Consider the following 21,700-nt stretch of genomic DNA (forward strand, 5'->3'; position numbering starts at 1 on the left):
CTGCAGCGTACTGTATCTCACAGCTCAGAGGAAATCTCACAACAACTCAGACAAAGTGGAGGTGCTGACCACTCCCAAAGGAGCAAGAAATCCCCAGGGTCCTATCCTCCTCAGGCTAAAAAACAAACAACACCACCACTCATGATTCGTCTGAGCTGTCTGTGATTTCAGGCAAAGAGATAAAGCAGATTTATTCACACAAGAATCAGGCACAAGAGGAGACTAAATCACAAATTTTGCAGGATTTTGTCACACAAGCACTGCAGGATTGCAAAACAACACAATCAAAAACATGATCCGGAGGAAACTGATTGCTAAACTTCTTCATTTTGCAGCCAGATTTGTGTTTTCCTGTGAGTGGGGAAGGGGGTTTTGCAGGCAGGTGTTTCACAGAACGTGCAGGCAGAAGATTTCAGGACTTTTTTCTAGAACAACATTTGAGATTAAAGCTAGCAGGCAGGGAGGGTCTCACTCAGACTTCTGTAAAGGTGACAGGGTGAGGGTGGGTGCGGGTGAGGATTCTGCTACATGTGGGTGAAAAAGGGGAGGAGGGATGCTCGAGCAGACACAGTCAAGACGAGGGCTCAGTACCTCACCCCGGCCTTGATGCTGCTTCATTTGGGACAGTTTCCTCTCCAGGCCTTGGATCTCCGAGTCCAGCTCAGCCTCAAACTGACTCAGCTCAGAGACAAGACTGGCCTGAGGTCAGGCCACAATGGAGTATGAAGGGCAAAATTAAAATACTTACATAGAGGACTAAATAGCTGTTTTTTGGAAGTAATGGTGTCCATTTGTAATGATCTGTTTTCTTAATCTGAATGAAGTGAAGGGAGGAAGGTATAAACTGAGACTGAGTCAGGGGCAGCTTACCTCGATGGAAGACTTTGGTTTCTCAGGTTGTTTCTTCAGGGGTAAATGAGCCTGGTGAATGAAAAGGAAACACACAAAACTAAAGTTTGTTTTAACATCTTTGCACTGATTTTGTTCATTGACATCTATCAAACATACTTTAGCTGTAAGGACCTTGATAAGATGAACTGTAGTTGTGTGACCGTTTGAATGTCTGTCAGCATGTTGCCACCTCCACAAGGTTTTGATACATCACCAAAAACAAGACGTCTAGTAAAATGATATGTTTTGAAGGAACAGATATTCTATCTGGTCGACTTGAATGTTGCTGAAGAGGCTTTCAAGCTTGTGTAGACTACAATTCATCACATAGCAAGATAAATTGATTGGTTTTGAAATGAAGAAATGTCAAAACCCCAGTGACAGCTTGTCAAACTGTAGCTGGACACAGGCTGGACGTCACTGTGCTGGCAGAGCTTGAAGGTACCACTGATTGCATTAGTCAGTAATACTAGTTACAAAATGCCTCGCAAACAGCTGATTCTATCAAGCATTACTTTATAAGGCTTCGTTAGTGAGAACCTCAGACCCCTTGTCCCCTTTTTGCATTTTTGTCTGTGTAGCCTTGGCTAGAAGTGTCTCCCTGAACGCCAAATCCTTTCCCTCAGCTGGGAGTCTTCCTCACTACAATCCTAGACTGCACTGTCACCCAGAGGCAGCCAAACACTTGATATGGTCTGCGTGCTGCTTTTCTAAACCTCGTCCAGGGGATCTAACATAGGCCGCTGTCATGTAGAGGAAATGAAATAAGTCTCCATGCTGTGAGCCATTAAACACCACAAGAGGTTAAAACCATAATACGGATCACAAGACACCTCTGCTCCCGTGGGGGAGTGAAAACAAAGATTCCTTTTCTTTACAGGCGCAGACACAAGACACAATTTGCACCAGATCTGGGACATTGTTACGAGAGCCATTGAAATAGAGACTACACTTTGTAACACACCAGGGGGGTTTTTTAAGCAGAGAGACATGTACAAACGACTGCACACTCTATTATAAAAGCTCTTGGACAGTGAACAATACACATGACAATAAATCACAGCCCCTGGGATAAATAAACAGGAGTCAGGTGTCAGCTTCCACAGCTTGTAAATCATTGAATCTCTGTTTAACACCAGTATAAACACTTTAATCCCGCCTTTTCTTGTATGAAAAGCTTACTTTATAAAAGATTGAAGCTGGTTGGATTCTCTGGATAAAAGAAAAAGTGAGCACATGTGGTAGGAAGCAGCAGATAGGCAGCAGAAAGACCACATTCAGAAGTGTCCTCGCGTGAGAAGGTGAAACATGATGCTAATCCTTTAAGAAAAGGTGCCTATCCTCAAACCTGTTCTTAAGACCTGCTATGGGAAAACAGTGCAAGACAACACAAAGAATCCCAGAGATTAGAGCCGGCAACAATGCAGGATGAATTTGGAGGTTAAAGAATCCTGCAGAAACATCTCTTTCTGCAGGCATCAGAGGGAAATCACGGCCTATGTCAAAGTCTTGTGAAGCCATACCTGGTTGTGGCTCTCTGAAGCGCTGCTCTTTCCAGGCTCAAAGTCGAATATGCTTTTAGGTTGAGGGTGCTGCTTTCCCGGGTCTGATAGCTTATCTACATCCTCACTCCTGAAACATAACACCCCAGCACACACACACAAAAGCACACACAGACACACGGACAGCAACTTAATCATGGCTTCATTGTGAGAGCCTGTAGAAACAAATCCTAACTTGTCTGTCCCACAAGTTTTCCCGAAGCTGCGCTTGGCCTGCAGTTTGGGTAGGTATTCACTTTAGACATCACCTGCAAAGCTTATCTGATGACACAAGCGATTCTTATTGATATAGTTTCATCCGAAGTACATAATAATACTAACTTTTTATGTTCTTACTTTTGCTTGTTTATCTTGCTCATGTTACATCAAAGTGAATTATGTCAAGGGTTTTACACACAGACTTTGGTATTTGGAACATTTTTGCGTTTGATGCAACTCTCTGCATCGTACAGCTAGCTACCAAGTATATGGTTAGCTTAGTGAAGTGCATAGATTAAGAGGGAAGACTAGTTTGGCCAAACACTCATAAATAAATAAATCATCATTCATTAATTCATCAAACATTACATTTTGCATCTACCTTGAGTGTGAATTGTAGTTGTTTTCTTTCAGAAAGTAAGACAACCAATCTATCCATCAAATAATGCTAGCCAGGGGGCAGTTAGCTTAGTTTAGCACAATATTAGAAAACGGCTAGACTAGCTTTGTCCAAACACCCATAAATAAATCAATAAACACTATAAGGCTCATTCAGTTGTATGTCTACCCTGAGAGTAATGATGTATTTGTATGAATTCATAGAATAAAATAACATTGTAGTAGTTTGTCCTGTAAAGATGGATTTTTTTCAACAATTAGAGCATGGACGGTTTAATATTTTTAATTGAAATTGAGCAGAAACAAACATTTAACCTTCAGTGCACTATTATTGTTTATACATATAGAATAATTTGTTATAAATTAATGATTGTATTTCTTTATTTTGTGCCTTTAAGTTGGTCATATTTATATAAAGTTTATTTACACATTAGATTCCCATAGTAAATTTATTTATTGCATAACGAGTCTGATTTTGCTCTCCGTACACAGAATGTAGAGTTAGTTTTATGTCCTTTCTATGAACTGATTGTAATTATTTGAAGAAATAAGATTAAAAGTTTCAAACCAATCTGTCCATAAAATAAAGCTAGCCAGGGTTCAGCTAGCTTAGATTTGCGCAAATAGTAGATACAGGAGAAAACAATTAGCTTAGTTTAGTCCAAACATTAAAAACAGACAAAAATCACAACTAAGAAACTCATACATTTTTTGAATTTTATTTGATTATTTATTGTTTAATTTATTATTGTTATTATTATTTTTCATGTATTATTTTAATGTTCTTATTTATCTTTTTCACTTTTTTTAGTTTTCCCGATGTGATGTTGTCCTCTTATTCTGAAAACCTCTTTTATTGTCCTTTTAATGCTTTTATTTACTCATCCATTTTTATGTATTTATTTATATTATCTATTTACCCGTGGAAAACCTCTCAACAATGATTTACTGGTCTATTGTCCCACCACTTCATTCTGTTTAATTTACGAATATTCTTTTTAACCTCTTGTGTTGCATTTTGTTTTGCATGGTTAAAATTCCTCCACCCTGTCTGAATGCTTGCTTTGTTATCTGAACCATGCTTTGTTTGTCAAAGCACTTTGTAAAACATTTTTTTAAAGGTGCTATATAAATAAACTTATTATAACTGTTAAATACATTTAGAAAATATGTGTATCATAGAAAGTGGGATGAAAAGATTCACACAATTGTGAAGCTAGCAAATTAACATTAGCTTAATTTGGTTAAGCTAAGGAGGAAATAGTGAATCAGGCCAAGTTAATTTTTTTTCTGAAACTCATACATTTACACTTTATATCTCTTGTGTTAGATGCTTAAATGAACTGCTTTTTGTAACCCTGTTTTCATTACTTGTGCTAAATCAAGCTAACTTGCTGCTTGCTGTATCAACATAATAAGACATATTCAGAGTACAGAGGTGAGACAAGCATCAACCTTCTTATCTATTCCTCTACTTGAAAGCAAAAAGTGTATTTCCCACCCTCCTTCCTCACTGTGTGCGTGTTCATGATAAATGCCCGTGGGTTTAATCTTCTTACCAAAGTAGCAAAAAATGCAGCTCATGTTGACTCATGACTTTATTAAACTGCCTAAAGGTGTAAAAGCAAATGATTGTAAATCTGCCTGTATCTGCCTGGTAGCTGGACGCGTGCATGCAGAAATAATCAAAGTAACCCTCCTGACCCTGAAACAAACCGTGAACATCAAACTGAACTCACCAGTCGGGTAGAGCTCCGTAGGGTGTTAGTCTGAATAAATTCTTGTCTGCTTCATTATTTTCTTCAGTGTTGGCAGATGACTGGAGTCCTGCTGATCAGGACAGATCAGTCTTAGGTTCAAACTGGTTATCTAACTGGACAGCAGAATAATGTGGAGGTTGGTAGAAACACTTACGTTCAGCTGACCACCGCTCTGATTCCTCCTCCAGGTCTGGTAAACAAGTTACAACAGAGAAACTTTTAGAATTCATCACTGATGTTCTTTTTATCATAAATTAATCACATTAAAATGTCATACATCTCTTTGTTGCAGTATGATTTCCCTTACAATATGGCTGCATTTTTTAATGCAAAAAATACCAGTGCAAAAAAAAGAGCACTTTGGGTCTTCTATTAAAGCTAATTTGTAGTTTGTGATGAATCTGGTGAAACCTGAAGATAAAGCTGTATCTCTTTTCACAGAATGAGTAGTACCTTCGTGATGAAACATCCAGCTATCTTTCAACAGTAGTATCACTTACTGTGAATCTTTGCTACAAAAAATGTGGGGGAAAAAAAGGCAGTGCAGCTTGCTGTTTATGTTTATCACTTCATCTGATATCCTGGAAGCGCTGAACGTCATTAAAAAAATAAATAGAAATCATCTTCTTTTCGCTGATGATCTGGTTTCCTTTTGTTGGTCTTGAACGAGAGATACTACGATTTATTGTCTGTTTCTTAATCTGTAAAACTGCTATCAGTAGCTTCAGGTAACAGTAGTGAATCCTCATACTGAAATGTATCTGCTGCAAGTTTGCATCTGCATTCAAAAATACAGTTAATAAATACTGACAGTATCAAAAGTTAAAAAAAACTGTAGAATTGTCATCTTTGTTTCACTAAAGATCACCAGTCCACATCAACAAATTACACTGTAGCAAGAAATCTGTGTCAAACATTTCTTAAGGAGACACATCACTTGCAACGAATTCCAAGTATTCCACTAAAATAAAAGTGGTCCAAAACAATTCATTAAAACCTGCCGTCTGCAATTGGTGTCTTTAACAACACAAATAACAGGGCATGTTTTTCTATTACGTAACACGTAATGGAGACAAATAAGGAGCCAGATTTAGGACTAAGGGGCTGAGATAAGAGGCTGGATTATTGTCGGAGCTAATAAGTAGACATGACATAAGACTTTAGGGCTCTTTCATCATGTCTTATTTTTCCTCTGCCATAATCTGTTTGCTGGATCACCTCAGAGGTACCTGACACTGACAGAGGAATTCTCTCTGCTGCTGTGTTTGTGAGGAGAGGAGGGGGAGGAGGAGGAGCGGGCTTACCCTCTGGCTTCTTGTGAATCTGTCTGAACATGCTCTTGTACCAGTCTCGGGGTTTGTTCACGCTCTGGTTAAAAAAAAAAGAGGGCAGAGTGCAGGAGGTAAACCAATGTTTGAGAAAAGCAGCTCACTGGGTGTAGCAAGAAGAAAAAAGTCAACATAAATCTATATAAGACACAAGCTTTATAAGGTAAAAAGTAAATAATAAATCATTAAATTCAAGAAATTCCTTTGATTATTGTTGTCTTACTGATCTGGAGGCAATGGGCATCCCAGTTTCATCTACAGGACCGATTCCTGAGAACTTGATGAGCCTCTCCTCTCTGCTGGGGGTCCAGCTGCGAGGCAACGTGGAGCAATTTTGGACGCCATTGGACAGTCTTCCTGCTAACAGTCAACACAATTATATTTTATTGTTAATCATTTACTGTTTTGATTATTTGTTGATGCTGAGAATAAATGAGCTTAAAACTCTAACACATTACATGAAGCCAGGATTGGTCTAAGTATTATCTACCGATACGCCATCAACCAACCTGTCTCTTTTCTTTTTTTTAATACTTTCTTTTTTTCTTTTTTGTCATTTTAGAAAACAGTTATAGTACAATACATGAACATACATAAACATTTTCTGGGGCATTTCTAACATGTGAGTCCTCCCTCTTAGTCACTTCAAGACAGTTCAGTTACTTGTTGTTCTCACTTTCCGTGTATGTGGTCCATTTTCTCCAGTTTTTGTCGTAGGTATGTCTTCTGAGCTTTAGTTGGTATGTCAGCATTTCCATTATATAGATATCCTGAATAATTTCAAACCAGTGCTCTTTCTTCAGGGGTGCCGCTTTGTACCAGTTTCTGGTGATAGCTTTTTTACTGGCTATGAGTAAAATTTTAATCAGATACCTGTCTTTTCCTTGAACAGTCTCTTCAATGTTTCCCAAGTACATGACGACACAACTGTTTGAAATCTCATAACCTGTAGTGTCATTCATAGTCCTATTTACAACATCCCAGAAGGGTTTTATCTTAGAGCAGTTCCAGGAAACATGTGTGTGGTTGGCAACCTGTCTCTTTTCAACTGAGGATTTCACTAACTCCAATGTTACACTTTGATACTTCAATCCTTTCACAAGTTTTCTTTTGGTCAACTTTAATCAGCAAAAAAAAAGTATAGCTCTTCCTCCTCCCTCAACTTCCACTGTTTGCACTTGATTTACTGAACAGCTTTCAGCGCATAGGCTACATACCAGGGAGGTGTGTGATTTAGTTGAATAGACAATGAAACATCCTCACCCTGGATAGTTAGCTCCAGAATAACTAGTAAATTTAACTAATTCTCAGTAATGTTGTTGTTATAGGCCTAAGATGCCAGTCATGTGCTGTGTCAAAGCTGTAGTACATTGACCCGCCACCAGCTGGAGCTGTAGTGCTGGTTAGAGACTACTGCAATTATGCTATAATGTTCCACCATCAATATGTAAACAAGCATGGATGACAGGTGAAGTCTTCAACAAGGTATGTAGATAAAGCTTTATGTAGGCTGTTTGAGTTAAACTGATGAAACATAATGAGCAATGCATAACCAGCACAGACATTAGGACCAAAGGCTGGAGGTGCAACTTTAGCCAAACTCGGCAAACTAATTTGAAATAGATGCTGTGTTCCCGTTAGCCGTGTCATGTTTCTGAGTGTTTTCATACATTTAGACTAGTCAGTTGATTGGAATTTAAATTTCTAATTAAAAAAGTAAAAAAGTGTTGCTTCGGAACACTTTCAACACATGGAATTTTGTATATTTTGAGTGCTTCAACTTCAATCGAGTTTTCAACCACACAGAGCACTTTCATTTCAACTGTACTCAAATCAATTCACTGCTAGATTAAACTCACATTCCCAGTGCTCATATTTTTTATACTGTTTCAGCTTCTTTCAGGTTTTTTCAAAAGCCAGAACAGCAAAATATCAAAATAAAGCAAGCGTAGATGGATTTTTTAGAGTTGTGACTTTTCAAGCTGCTGTTTCATATTTCAGAAACAATCATAAACTTACCTGGAGATTGAGAGGGGCCATAGTAAGATCCAAAGCTCAGAGGTGTTGATCCACTTCCATTCACATCCGTCACCTTGAGAAAAGCAGTGATATCAAATTAATACAAGCAATAACTCTAATCTAACAGACAGCTTGAACATTGTTGGTTTCAAAGCATGTCCATTGCTTAAGTTTACGCCTGTGATGCCTCATTTCTCCACAGGGAGGAGCACTTGTTTTCTAAATTCCTGCTCTCCATCTCAGCCTTGTTATAAACCCAGCATGCTGGACGTCACTGTGCATACCTTCATCTCTGTGTATGGCAGCCCCACTGAGCGAAAAGGGCTTAGTGGAGGTGTGGGAAGTCCAGGTGAGATGACCACTTCATGGTTCAGCTCTGGAGATGTCAGGATCTGCTGCTGATCAGAGGAAACTTCAGGCTCTCTGGAGAAGTTAATCCTGGAGCCATTTTGATCCCCGACCGTTTCCGTGCGGTGCTAAACACAGAGGAAATGAGAAATATGGATGAACAAAAACAATGTGTGCACTTTGCTCCTGTCATGTCCTCCTGTCGGCCTGCGTAAACACCGCTCTCTAGGGGGAGGTCATGTGAACTTGTTAGCTGCCCTGCTATTCTCTAGAGAATAACTGGCCTCTGTCGGGAGGGGGGTCTCTGATGAAAAGGCCCCTAATTTATTTAAAGCAGGAGCAGTGGGATGTGATTTTCCTCCCACTTCATCATCTCTCTTGCCACAACTGCAGAAAGGCCTCATTCAAGGTGCAGGGAGGGGGCTCTGAAACAGGAGAGGACCATTATGAGCCCATTAACTCCCCATTCAGCAGGCCTGCCTGTTCTGCAGCCAGGGGGGTGGAGCCGGGGCCACAGAGGTGGGGAAGGGGCCATGGATGTCAACCTCAAAGTCCAGCAGGGTTAGCAGTGGTCTTTTGGTCTCCATGGTGATCTTTTTTACTTCCCCTACCCAGAATTGCGAGTCCAGATCCTATGTGTGTGTGTGAATCAGGTGCTTTGGTCGCCTTAAAGTGGAAGCCAGGGGTCATGGGAAAGACCCTGTGCTAAGTGGTAATGCTCAAACTGTCATCTGCAGTACAGGCATGAATCTTTGATTCTGGATTGGACTGACCTGTGAGACACTCATGAGTGTTTTTTCTGGATTTTAAGTTTGCTCATTTAAGACAATAGCATTTGGTAAAAGGTAGAAACATCCTGATTTAAAGCTACTGTGAGGAACTTTGGATTGTGTAAACTCTACAAACCCTTGTGAACAAAGACACTGCTCTTAAATCTTTGTTTTGAATGCATAAGCAGTGCTTTTAACAAAGAAACACATCTCATCTAGCTGTCTTGAAACAATACACATACACAACTGTGAATAACTGCCATTACATTTTTTTTTAAGTCTTTAAACATGCACTTCTCCATTTAATCTGACAACTAACCCCTAGCAGCTTTTTCAGGCATTAAAAGTTGCCATGTGAAAATCAGAGGTGACAACGTTGGTCTCATTTGCTTTTAGTTGGTCATAAAGAGGCATTAGTATTAATTTCACGAGCAGCCAAAAAACTGCTTATAGTAGCTTTAACATAATTATAAATGCCTTACCTGAGACTGCATGTGATCTGTTATGGTGAAACTCTTGTTCCCCGCATCAAAAGAATCTGTAAAAAACAAAATAAATATGAACATTTGTATATGAAAGTACACCTACTGCCCTTGTTACTTTCTTTTATGAAAGCTAAAAAAGTATATAGCATTTAAAAACAACAGTGTGAAGATTCAAAAACTCAAAAAATACGCTTCAATGTTTGCCCCTGTGCCAGCTAAAATCCCACAAGTGGAACAACAGAAAGAACTGAAAGCATGACATCACCTCTTTTCCGACAGAGCCATAAATAGAGTTTCAAACCTGGATGTAGAGCACAGATGAAAAGTCTGAAATCTTTCATGTGAAATAGAGCAAAGTGTTTCAACTACGGCCAAAAAATGTGTATTCTTTAGAATGCCTTATGCGAAAGCCACAGGACACACATCTGTAGGTGTGTCAGGGAAAGCATTGTTCTTTTGTCATAAGCAACACACAATAAATGTCCAAAGACACAAGATTTCATCTCTGATATTTCATTCTAAATCGTGCCCTTTGAATTCTTTGGGATTTGTTGTGTGGGGTCCCACAAGGTCCATCTGTCATAAATCACATTTAACATCCAGCCAGACTCGACAGCTGTTGTATGATCCCATCACATTAAAAGAGGGAAAGTCAGTGTCGCTCACTTTTTCCCTGCTTCCAAGGAAAAACCCACCCAAAACAATGAGTGTGACTCACATGACCCCCTTCACTTTTCCTACCAGTGATACAATTCTGCAATGATCCAGACTTAAAGGGTCTGTTGATGGAGGAGGTCTGTGACTGAAAGTGAAGACCGGCCTCTAATCGATTGCACCTCAGATTAGGCCTCCTGTTTGACATCAAAGACATGGGGAGGAAGAGGAGGGAGACTGTTTCCGCTCCTGGATGAGGCAGGCAGCTCTCGTTTACGGTGACTAAATGGCTCATAATGATTGTGTTAGCAGGGAAACCACAGCTCCTGTAAAGCTCTGCATCCCTGATAAACTGGGCCCCCAGCTCCCACTGTGAGTTTGAAAGTAGACCACTGGACATGGGTCAACAGAACATGTGTTGTCGTAGCTTGGAAAAAAAAGATCATACGTGGGCACATGGAGAAAATTTTGGATTCTGTTATGGATCAAACTATTGCACTGCAGCTTGGCCAAGAAAGAAGCAATGAGCCATGGTACTACAGGCGGAAATCTGTCCAACACAATTTCACTGATGAGTTTTCCATGTGGCATTTGCAGCCAAACATTAGAGTCTATAATCACTGTGGTGAGGGCCGAGCAAACTGAACTAACTCTGTGTCTCTGTGCACCAGATTAGTAGAAAGCATTGACAGAATCACTGTTCCTGCTTCCAGACAATGATGACACTCTATCTAAGTCATCGTCCTCCAATAAACTGCATTACATAACAGGAAAAATATGGGATTGTGTCATCAACAATAGCATTACAGCTCAGGCATGACAGATGACCTATCACAGCCCAGAGCAATCACAGCCGGTTCATTATCCGTCTGACAAGAGGAAACACTGCAAACAAGATACATTTACAAATAACAGCTTAAAGTAATCCTTTTTACAATGTGTTTGACATGCCAGGTCTCTCAGCAGGCCTCCAGTTCACTTTAAAGGTCCCATCATACTCATGATGAGGTAAATAGAGGAGGAATTATTTGGTAGTTAAACAAATACAATTTACACACCAGATTTCTGGAATCAGACGTCTTGAGGAGAAGGCATGGTGCCTTTCAGGTATCGATTAGGTCAGTCCGCACAAGTGTTTTCAAACCTCACGCATTTCAACATTGGTTTAGTGTTTTGAGTGACACAAATAAATCTCCCAATAAAATTATGATTTAAACTTAATCAAAGAGAAACTTCCAGAAAGTTGAGAGAAACACAACTCTAAGTTGACGCCACATAAATCTGATTAATTGACTTTATCTCTGAACAGTCAAGCACTGGATCCTACATTTCCCTTAATACAACTCAACAGCATCTCTTTGAATCAGCCTCAGTGCTTCCTAAATACATCTCTTATCTAAACACCAACAGGTTTTGTGGCGTAGGTTAAACATACAAAAAATCAAGCTGAAGTTGAGATAGCATTAAAAACGGTCACAAAGATAACATTGTTGTATTATTTCCTGATATCAAAAACCCCACATCATATGACTAATTTCCCAGGCTCAGTTAAGGCTAAACAATTGTGCTAGACCAACATGTGCACGAGTTCCAGAGCAACAGTCACAGACATTAACATGGCCGAGTTTAAAGAACAGATGCTCCTATGGATAATATCAGCCTATCTTTTCTAACACCTTGGAAACAAGCTGTAACTTGGAGTTTCTGGCTAGACTCAACATGTCTTCATGTATTTTATCAATTGTAACAATATAGCTTTAAAGCTTGAATCTATTAAAGCATATTAGGCTGAACATTTCTTTCAGCATCTCTCTCAAATACCATTGGCATTAGCCCTTTTTTAGAGTCCTGAACAGCACCTTAACGAAGCTCTGCTGTCATCATGCCTTATTCTTACATTAATCCTGCAGTGCTGTTATAGTGGTGTCCCAGTTTGTGACTTTACAATTCATTAAGGCATTGCAAAAGCTGGAGAGACACAACATACACAAGCTTAACATACAAACACACTTACACACACACACTCCGCAGTTTCCAAGTGATTCTGTCTTGCCTCTGTTACTACCTCAGATGTGGGACAACATGCTCCCTCCATTACATCTCAGTGATTATCATATCAAAGGCGAGATGTTACAAGAGTGAAGACATCACGCATTGAACTGGCAATATGAAAAAGGCTTTTGTTCTAATCATCTTTTATAATCGCGTGTTTTGACATTTGTAAATTGTATCACATGCCTGTAGTTTCAGTTTTAATCAACCTGATGTTTCTAATCTGTCAGTATTTGTCATGGTTGCAAAATATGTTTGTCTTTAACAGTTACTATTGGAACTTGAGTGAATCCAAAACAGTCTCTAACAGTATGTATGGATAGCTGCATTCACACTTGCACAAAAATAACCTTAACTTCCTGAAATTTCAGAGTGAGTTGCACATGTGAATGCAAACAGCCAACTTTTTCTTCATACTTTAACAAGAATTGTAATTGCCAGCTGCCTGTAAAAAAATACTCCATGGAGTGGAGGGGAACAGATGTTATAACCTTGCAGGACATATTTTGGAAAATTCATCGTTGGGGTTGAAGAAGGGGACGACAACATGGAAGATGTTTGCATCTGTTTACACATAACATTCATATATACTGTATGCACTATAACTGTCTACAAAGCTTCTGCCATCATGTTTTAAACATGATGTTGTGACATCTACAGTATACTTTTTAATGTCATGTCCTACCTCACACAACTCATCTGCCCTCTGCCCACCACACCCCTTTTATGACAGAGACCACTTCACACTGAGATGGACTACTGAAAAAGCAACTTTGGAATATTTTGGGGTTACAGCTCCAGAAATTTTCTCTGAAATTCCTGGAAGACATAGGTAAGAGAGGCTTTTCAGCTGACTTTTAATCTAAGATGAGTTCATTAAAACTGTACCATTAAACCCTGACATTTTACATTAATGCTAACTATATAAAGGAATACATGAAGCTCTGTTTTAACAATAATCTGACCCTCAATTATTGGACTGAATTGTTGCTCCTACGTAAACATTGACCTAATTCTGATTTATCTTTATCATTAAAATCCCACCTCACTCTTTATTTTGTCTAGATTTCTTGAGAAAAATGTGAAAAAAGAGAAATGTGAAAATGTAGTTTATTTAGAACATGTAGTCATTCTCTTAAAATAAAACAGCTGACATTGGAAATCCCTTCACTCAGACACCCAAAAATTGAAATGCCTCATCCTTGTAACATCCTGATGAGCAAGCTAACGTCATAACAGTCTCTGTGTCTCATTTCTCTTAGGGAGTTCAAGAAATTCCCCAGAGTTGCATGCATTCCCCCTTTGAGAGCAGCAAACACGATCCTACCTAAAAAGGAAAAATGAGTGTTGATATCTGATGAAGAAAATCCCTGTGCAGAGGTCTGGCTCTCTGTGGATTTTCTCTCAGTGCATTCTTATAAAATTACTGAGCCAACAGAGGAGGCAGACATTAGCTGCACACGGGGACTGGTAGTGTGTGAGTGCCTTATTATTGCTGTCTGACTGAAATGTATGAACTCAACAGCCCACATATTTACAAGTTAAACCCCTGCCAGGTGAGAGGTTCATTATCTCCGCAGGATCAGGAAAAACAGAGCCCGTAAAAGGCCCATGTGCAGCTCAGCTGAGGATGACATCATGTCCTGTTTTAGACGTTCAAATCATTATTATTCCAAGTTTCCAGTTTAGGGAAATCGCACAGTTTCTCTTGAGGCTTTACATTTATTTTGTTGCAGGCTAACTGAGGACATCCGAAATGAGAGCCAGGGGATTTCAGTATGGAAATTTGTTCCTCTGCCCCCAGGAAACTTATCCGGTCCCTGGACGCATCAGGCCAGATGTTATTAAACTCTGTCAACTGATACTCAAAACAGAAGTCAAACATTTCCACTAACATCTTCGTGATGGAAAAACAAGCTACATTGGTGAAGCACAAAGGTTTATCTCCTCTCTCCTTTTTTTTTTTTACACAGAAGAAGCGGATGAGGAACCAGACTTTTATCTGAAGTTGCTGAGGCACAGCAGACCTGCTCAGCAGATACGAGGTCAGTGAACTCACCACACCCCTGTGATTCCTGTGAAACACTATGGGAGGTTTCCGCAGCTGGGGAACACAAGAGTAACGTAATGATAACAGAGCTACAGACAAAGAATAAAAGACAGAAACATCCACTTTACAGTTATGGTTTAAGGCTTGCTTCATAAGTGAATTTCCTATGAGGTCAGTATTGCTCACCCCTTATTATACATCAAATTTCCTGCCTCTAGCATTCAGTTTCTTCTGTAGAAAGATTCATCAAGGTCTTTCTGAGTAGCACGAAACCTCTGATGACCTCCTCCTCCACCTCATGCGGAGTCTCTTGCATTGTCCTCTCTAATACAAGGCTGTCAAGGTGACCACACACACACACACACCCTAATGAATAACTGTCCCAGCGTTGACCCATGAACTTCTGTGATCTGTGAGTGCACCATCAGGAGAGTAATGATTTGTGGGCACTCTGTCCGTACATCATCTATACAACTAGTGAAGGTGGAGAATGTGTCAGTGATGAGCGGGGACAATGACTGGAGGTCCTGAGACTTAAATAAAACAAATAAAAGTGTCAGTGGTGAATGGGTCTTCATTCATTAGCACGAGTGTTGTTCTGTGCTTCTGTGTGCAGGCTGCAGAGTGGAAAGTTAATCATTGACTTCTTAAGGTGGGAACTTCTACGCACGGCTGTCCCATGTGCGGATCTAAGTCCTGCTCAGATACATGAAGGGAAGCTTTCAAAATAAAAGCTCAATATTTGCATAAGGTGGATATTTAGTTTGAGTTTACCACTGATCTTCATAAATTTGAGGTTATGCCTTGTTGCTGCACATTAGCACAGATTCTGATAATCTAATGCAGTGTTGAGGCCCTGTTGTTCAAAGGTTTAATCTGGATAACAGTGATGTCAATTTGGAAATGTTTGATTTCATTACATTTCATACCTGTACCGGGACTGAATCAAGCCTCTGCTGGGATCAGGATACTCCAGATTTTTTGGACCAAAGTTATATAAATCATACACAAGATTTTAAACACAAGCTTGAAGCTAAATCCAGGTAAACACTGAGATTAGATTATCTGATACAAGCTGATTTTATTTGTTTTTTTTACTTTTTAACGACCCAATTTTAAGATTTGATCCAATCCAATACCTGTAATCAGATGACTTTTGTACAACCATGTCCTATTGAGTAAGAACAACTTGACAGACAGGAGGTTCAAGTCTTATAATTCATGATCACGTACACAGTGTTGCTGCTGACCAATAAGTTACATAATCAGCTCGTAAAGCCAGAGAAATCCCGCCTTAAAAAAAAGTGGTAAGAATGAAATAACAAGCACATTTGGTGAGTAAATAAAGTGGGCATTTTTTTCTAAACACATAAAAATGAGTCACTCTGCAGCTATGTGGCCTTCTGCATCTTAGCAGATGTGCAGACACAGCCCATACAAGGTCCTGCAGCCGTGAGTTTATGATATGCGGTTATTGGGGGATACACAGATTTATCAGGAGAGAAGTATTTCACCTCCTTGTATGGTGCTCCTCTGGCCCAAGTGCGTCTTGTCAATGGGGAGGCGATGCGTTCCCAGGAAGAGCTGCAGGGCGATAAATCAAAGACCCTCTATCTCTCTGTCTCTGGCCAAGAAGTTTTATCAGATTCACTCCTACATGAAACGCATATTCCTCAGATTTTTTTCTTATTTGAGCTGACTTTTAAAAGTAAAATTGTGATCCAATGTGTCAGACAAAGCATGAGAAAACACTCACACTAACTACAGAGAAATCTCCCAGATCCCCACGCCTGTCACCCTGCATCTTCAAAGCTGAGAGCAGCCAGTGGATATGAGGTCTGGCAGCCGGACCCCTCAGTTATATCACAAAGGGAATCAGAGCCGGCTGTGGAAATCACCCTGACAGTAAGGGGAGCCACCGGTGATGACTGCACCGTCCTGATTTCAGACTATTACAGCTTTTGGAAGCTGAAACGGGACGGTCTTGACAGTAGAAATGTTTTCCTCTGACTTTCTCAAGTGTCAGTGAACACACCGGGCAGAGCAATGAGGCATGACATGTTGGGAAACACTACCCACTGTGCCCTCCCTCTCTCTCTCTCTCTCTCTCTCTCTCTCTCTCTGTCTCTCTCATGGCCCAAAAGGCTCAGTGATTTTACTCCCACAGGTGTCCTAACTACGCAGACCACATTGGTCAGCTTGTTTACAGGTGATCCATGAATGCATCACTGTTTTAAGACGCTGCTCTTGAGTAATTCTGCAACGCTAATCCTGTGGAGGCCTGAGCTGTCAGACAGGTTACTCAACCTTTACACACAAAAAAACCAAGCAAACTTAAGTTCCTCCATGTTTAATATCACACCCTGTGATTTAAATCTGTGCTCCCATGGGAAAGAAGAGTGTACTCACCTTAAAAAGTAGCACCCACAAGTGAACTCACACCTCTGCTCTGTTCGCCTGCACGTCAACAACACTGCACACACTCCCTGATCTCTCTCTCTCTCTCTCTCTCTCTCTCTCTCTCTCTCTCACTCTAATGCCAGCCAGGACTCTGTCTTTCTCTCTCCTCCTCTCCTCTCCCCTGCCCTGCCTCTCGCTGAGGAGGACTTCCCGGTTGACAGGCATTGCCATAGCAACCCCACTTCATTCGGCCCCCTGTTTCAAAAGGCGCCCTGCTCTTGGCTCGCCAGACCCATTGTTGTGATAAGGTGATATTTCACAGCGCGGGGTTAAACACAAATAGTTCATCACCTCCACCTCCCAGACTCTGCACAGTCACTCCATGTCAGCCCCCTCCTTCAAACTCTCCTTAACTTTATCTCACCCATGCCTCCCCCACTGCTTTTGTTTGTGTGTGTGTGTGTGTGTGTGTGTGTATGTGTGTGTGTGTGTGTGTGTGTGTGTGTGTGTGTGTGTGTGTGTGTGTGTGCGTGCGTGCGTGCGTGCGTTCGTGTGTGTGTGTGTGTGTGTGTGTGTGTGTGTGTGTGTGTGTGTGTGTGTGTGTGTGTGTGTGTGTGTGTGTGTGTGTTTGTGTGTAAGAGCAAAGGCCAGGTCTCTGGCTCACCAAAGGCATGAAGAGAGAAAGGAAGCTGTTTCTGTTCCAGTAGCTCTGGAAGTGTTTCAGAGTCATTACTCTGCTCTGTGTAGCTCATGTCTGACAGGACACACACACACACACACACACACACACACACACACACACACACACACACACACACACACACACACACACACACAAACATGCACACTAGCTTTACTGTTACATGCCACAGCTAAAGGAAGAGAGACTGAGAGATGTTCAAATTATTCAAATCAGGAGATGCTGTAAGTGCTCAGATAAGTCAGACAGCATTCAAATTCCAGCAGGATGGTTGTAAAAACCACAGAAATTCACGCAGGAATGAAGAACAATTATTCTCAAAACCTACTGATCATTTCTTTTTTTCATTAAATACCAGAGCAAATAAAACAAGGATTTCCAGTCTGCCCGCAGTTCTTGCCAAAAGAGACAAACAGATAAGAACCTAAAATCTAGCGTGATGAGAGACTGGTTTGAGTCTGAAGCAGGTCCACAGAAAAAGTGTCACCCTGATAACTATGTGAAGACATTTTTAAGGTTATTAATATGAACTGCCTTTGCTGAAATGAACATGTTCACTGGAGTAACCTTTTTTATAACTTCTACTCAAAGAAATTCTGACAAGACGTCAACAGATTTCTAATTGCTTTTAAGTAAAAAGCATTAAAAGGAAAAGGTTCTGTTGCTTTCCTGGAGAATAGCATGTGGAATGACTTTGTTCTTATCAAATCAGATGGCTATCAAGTATCTCTGGCTCCTCTGATTGTGTTGCATTTGTTCAATATTCCGTTTACTGGATCTATTTTGTGTTTCCTTGCAAAGATAAATTAATGGATAAACAAATAAAGTACAGATAAACCAAGAGACAAGGTCCACAATGCAGGTGAGAGGTACAGCAAGTCACCTGCTAACAGATGCAATCACCTGTTAAACTGATGTGCACTTTGGGCGAAGACAATAAACTTTCACCGCGCAAAGAATAAAGTTAAACTGGGTTGTGTTTGTGTGTGTCCGGATTGTGTGTGTGTTTGTGCAGGCCTGCTCTAGCTTGAAACCCAAGGACTCAGCTCTTTCTTAATAATTCAGTGGTCTGGCTTGGCACAGCACAGCTCAGAGCAGATATCCGTTTACCGAGCCCTTCTCTCCGAGTAAGCCTGTTTTTGACAAACAGTTGAGTTGCTGAACCTTAAGAGGCGAGCCAGGCAGAGCAGAGCAGAGCTGCAGGCAGAGAGGCACCCTTCATTATCTTTGTCCTGTCAGAGCGGACTTTCACCCCGCTGTGAGCACATCTGACACCCTGTCACTCTGCAGTGTAATGAGGTAATCACGCAAGAGGCGATTGGAGGTTTTTGGCCTGGGATGTGACACCTCTTTACACAGTGTATCCTTGTTCAGTTTGTGTCAGGATCTCTCCTAAAACAAACACAAGGCTGTGCCAGCTCCGAAAGAAACATTGTCAGAGCAGAGAAGAGGGCTATTCTGACGTCATTACCTCTCAGATAGATGTATTTTACTGTGCAGACCAAACATACAGCAAGCTCTTTTAACACAACAGCTACACTGAATGTCCTCTACAACTTTCTATAACTCAATTCTTTCCAGACTGAATGAGCATTTCGTATACCCATTATGACAGCCATGCTGTTCAGAAGGGACACTTTCGGTGTCTGGTTTAGCTCATTTGGTAGAGCAGGCGCCCCATGTACAGAGGCCCCAGTCTTTGTCATATTGGTGCAGTAGATTCCTGGTCCCAACAGAATGTGGCGTATGCAATCCCCCACTATCTCCCTACATTTTCTGACTCTCAATCAAACAAAGGCAAAAAAGACTAAAATAAAATCTTAAAGGTGACACATCATGCAAAATCGACTTTTTAATGGTTCTCTACCTGAAATATGTTTCCCTGGCATGTCTACAAACCCCCCCGAAAAAAGAAAAAAAATCTATTCTGCCCCTGTTCCGATTTCTCCACCTTTCTGTAAATGTGTGCTGAAACAAGCTGTTTCAGTTTTCAGTGTTTTTCATACGTCATAACGACATCCGGTCTGTAACGGAAGTCAGAGCTCGGAGCTTGTTCAGCCCATAGACTGTATAAAATACAACTCCTCCTCAGTTTTTCTTTACCTGCACACATGTGTGCCAACAAGGAGCTTAGGAGGGAGGCATGCTAGTTGTAAGCTGTCTTAATAAACACAAAGGTCGGACCCACGTCTGCAGATTTGAAGATCTAGTGGATGATTTTTCTTTTTCATGGAAAAGTGCTAGCGCGAATTAGCATAGCCACATAGCTACATGTTCGTAGTTGTGTACCAAGACACACGTCGACATACTGACAAATAAAACAACAAAAAACACAAAATCTGTGACCAATCGTTCCGAAAGGTCCTGATGCAGGTGCCTCTCTGTCAGGATCAGATTCTGGATCAAATTCAGAGGGTTGAAGTAACGCGGGTCTGTGGGCAGCCATGTCCTATGCATGCAACATGTAAACATTAGATCAACGTGCTGGACAGCCGAGGGGGCGTGGTCAGAGAGCTCATTCTCATTTAAAGGCACAAACACAGAAAACAGCCTGTTCTGAGCAGGGCTGAGAAAGAGGAGTTTACAGGCATGCCAAAATCTGATTTCAAAGTGTTTTTTGAGCATAAATTTCAAAGACATGTTTTGGGGACCTCTTAGACCAATATATTTTGATGAAAAAGAGCATAATATGTCACCTTTAAAGAATTACTGAAAAAAATTAACCCTTTGGATATCTGTGACAGAAAGCTGCCTGAAACTCCCATTTCAGGTATTAAACAGTTCAATTTTTAATGGTTACAATTTCAATTTTTGATACTCAGTTTTGAATATCAAAATGACATTATGACCACTAAAAGATCATCATGAAAATCAACATTTAGCATTATGACAGGTAAAGCGCAATTTAGATACCAGAAATAGTTCCAGTCAAATGTCCAAAAATGTATCATGGATAATCTTTGATGGCTTAATAAGACAGACACTGTTTTAATACACATGACTGTATACATGTATTTTAGATATCGATAGAAACTACGGCTGACAGCGTTAACATGTTAACCACAATGTGATGCTGCCGCCATAATGGAAAATACCAACAACTCTGTGCTTTATCACGACACATTTAACTGTGAAAACCTCGGAAAAACAGATTAGTAAACAAGCCAAAAGTCATATACACGGGGCGCCCCATGTATAGATGCTATAGTCCTCGTCGCAGAGGTTGCCAGTTCCACATTTGCTGCACGTCTTCCCCCACGTTCTGCTCCCAACATTTCCTGTCTCTCTTCGGCTGTCCTGTCATTAAGGCAAAAAAGGCCCAAAAATATCCCTTTAAAATTCATATGCTTTCTGAGTCATATGGAATTTAAATATCACAGGAGTACTTTGAGTCTGAGCTACCACCTAAGAGCTAAGCTTACAGATGCAGCTAATCAGAATGATTTGAGCTAGCAAGTGCATCACAAACGTAAGAGCTCTATTTTGGAGTGTGTGAGTCGCCACCGACCTGTGGATAAAACTAAATTAAAGAAGTTAACAGCGCTTGCATAACAGATAGCAACTGACTGCAAGCCAGTGATCAATGTGGAAGACTCAGATCTAATGGATATCTTCAGGTTGGCATGTTGTGACCATCCATGTGTACTTTACTGCCATGGGGAACAACATATATAGTATACATATATATATATATATATATATATATATATATATATATATATATATATATATGCATACAAGACCTGAATGGAACAGAGAAAGCAACAAAACTGGAACTCATGAAAAGTGCAAATTCTGTCGCATTAACTTGGAATCACTGGAAATCACGGAGTAATTAAGAATGACTGTATTGACACTGATTGGACACTGTCCTCCATTGCTTTTAAAAAAACAAGCACTTTGAAGCTGTCTCCTATCTCAAAGTCATGGTTTCAGAGCACACTGGTGTAGCAGTCTAGCGTTTATATGAATACAAAATCTGAACATGAAGTTTATTAAGTATCGTTCATTGCATTGCTTTGATTCCCAGATCAAGACACTGGTAAGAATTGCTTTTGAAATGTAAAATAATGGAATTTCGGGG

At 40.4% G+C, this 21,700-nt stretch overlaps 1 protein-coding gene across 14 annotated transcripts in view; it reads right to left on the reverse strand.

The window, feature by feature from the left end:
- sorbs3 (sorbin and SH3 domain containing 3) overlaps nucleotides 1-21,700 on the reverse strand; it is a 45,144-nt gene that overhangs the window by 7,854 nt on the left and 15,590 nt on the right. For 6 of the 14 annotated variants that reach the window (XM_034691756.1, XM_034691755.1, XM_034691759.1 and 3 more), the window contains 10 exons: nucleotides 9,758-9,813; nucleotides 8,442-8,633; nucleotides 8,158-8,230; nucleotides 6,362-6,498; nucleotides 6,115-6,178; nucleotides 4,965-5,000; nucleotides 4,790-4,880; nucleotides 2,415-2,523; nucleotides 871-921; nucleotides 592-699 (listed from right to left, as the gene is read on the reverse strand). In XM_034691756.1, the coding sequence (XP_034547647.1) occupies nucleotides 592-699; nucleotides 871-921; nucleotides 2,415-2,523; nucleotides 4,790-4,880; nucleotides 4,965-5,000; nucleotides 6,115-6,178; nucleotides 6,362-6,498; nucleotides 8,158-8,230; nucleotides 8,442-8,633; nucleotides 9,758-9,769 (873 nt within the window). In that variant the 5' untranslated portion in view covers nucleotides 9,770-9,813. Of the gene's footprint in view, nucleotides 1-591; nucleotides 700-870; nucleotides 922-2,414; nucleotides 2,524-4,789; nucleotides 4,881-4,964; nucleotides 5,001-6,114; nucleotides 6,179-6,361; nucleotides 6,499-8,157; nucleotides 8,231-8,441; nucleotides 8,634-9,757; nucleotides 9,814-16,925; nucleotides 17,055-21,700 lie in introns of those variants that run through there. The other 8 variants (XR_004632394.1, XM_034691757.1, XR_004632395.1 and 5 more) reach the window with 7 other exon arrangements.

The sequence above is a fragment of the Notolabrus celidotus genome, chromosome 9 (genome assembly GCF_009762535.1).
Source record: "Notolabrus celidotus isolate fNotCel1 chromosome 9, fNotCel1.pri, whole genome shotgun sequence".
In the NCBI taxonomy this organism is placed as follows: Eukaryota; Metazoa; Chordata; class Actinopteri; order Labriformes; family Labridae; genus Notolabrus; species Notolabrus celidotus.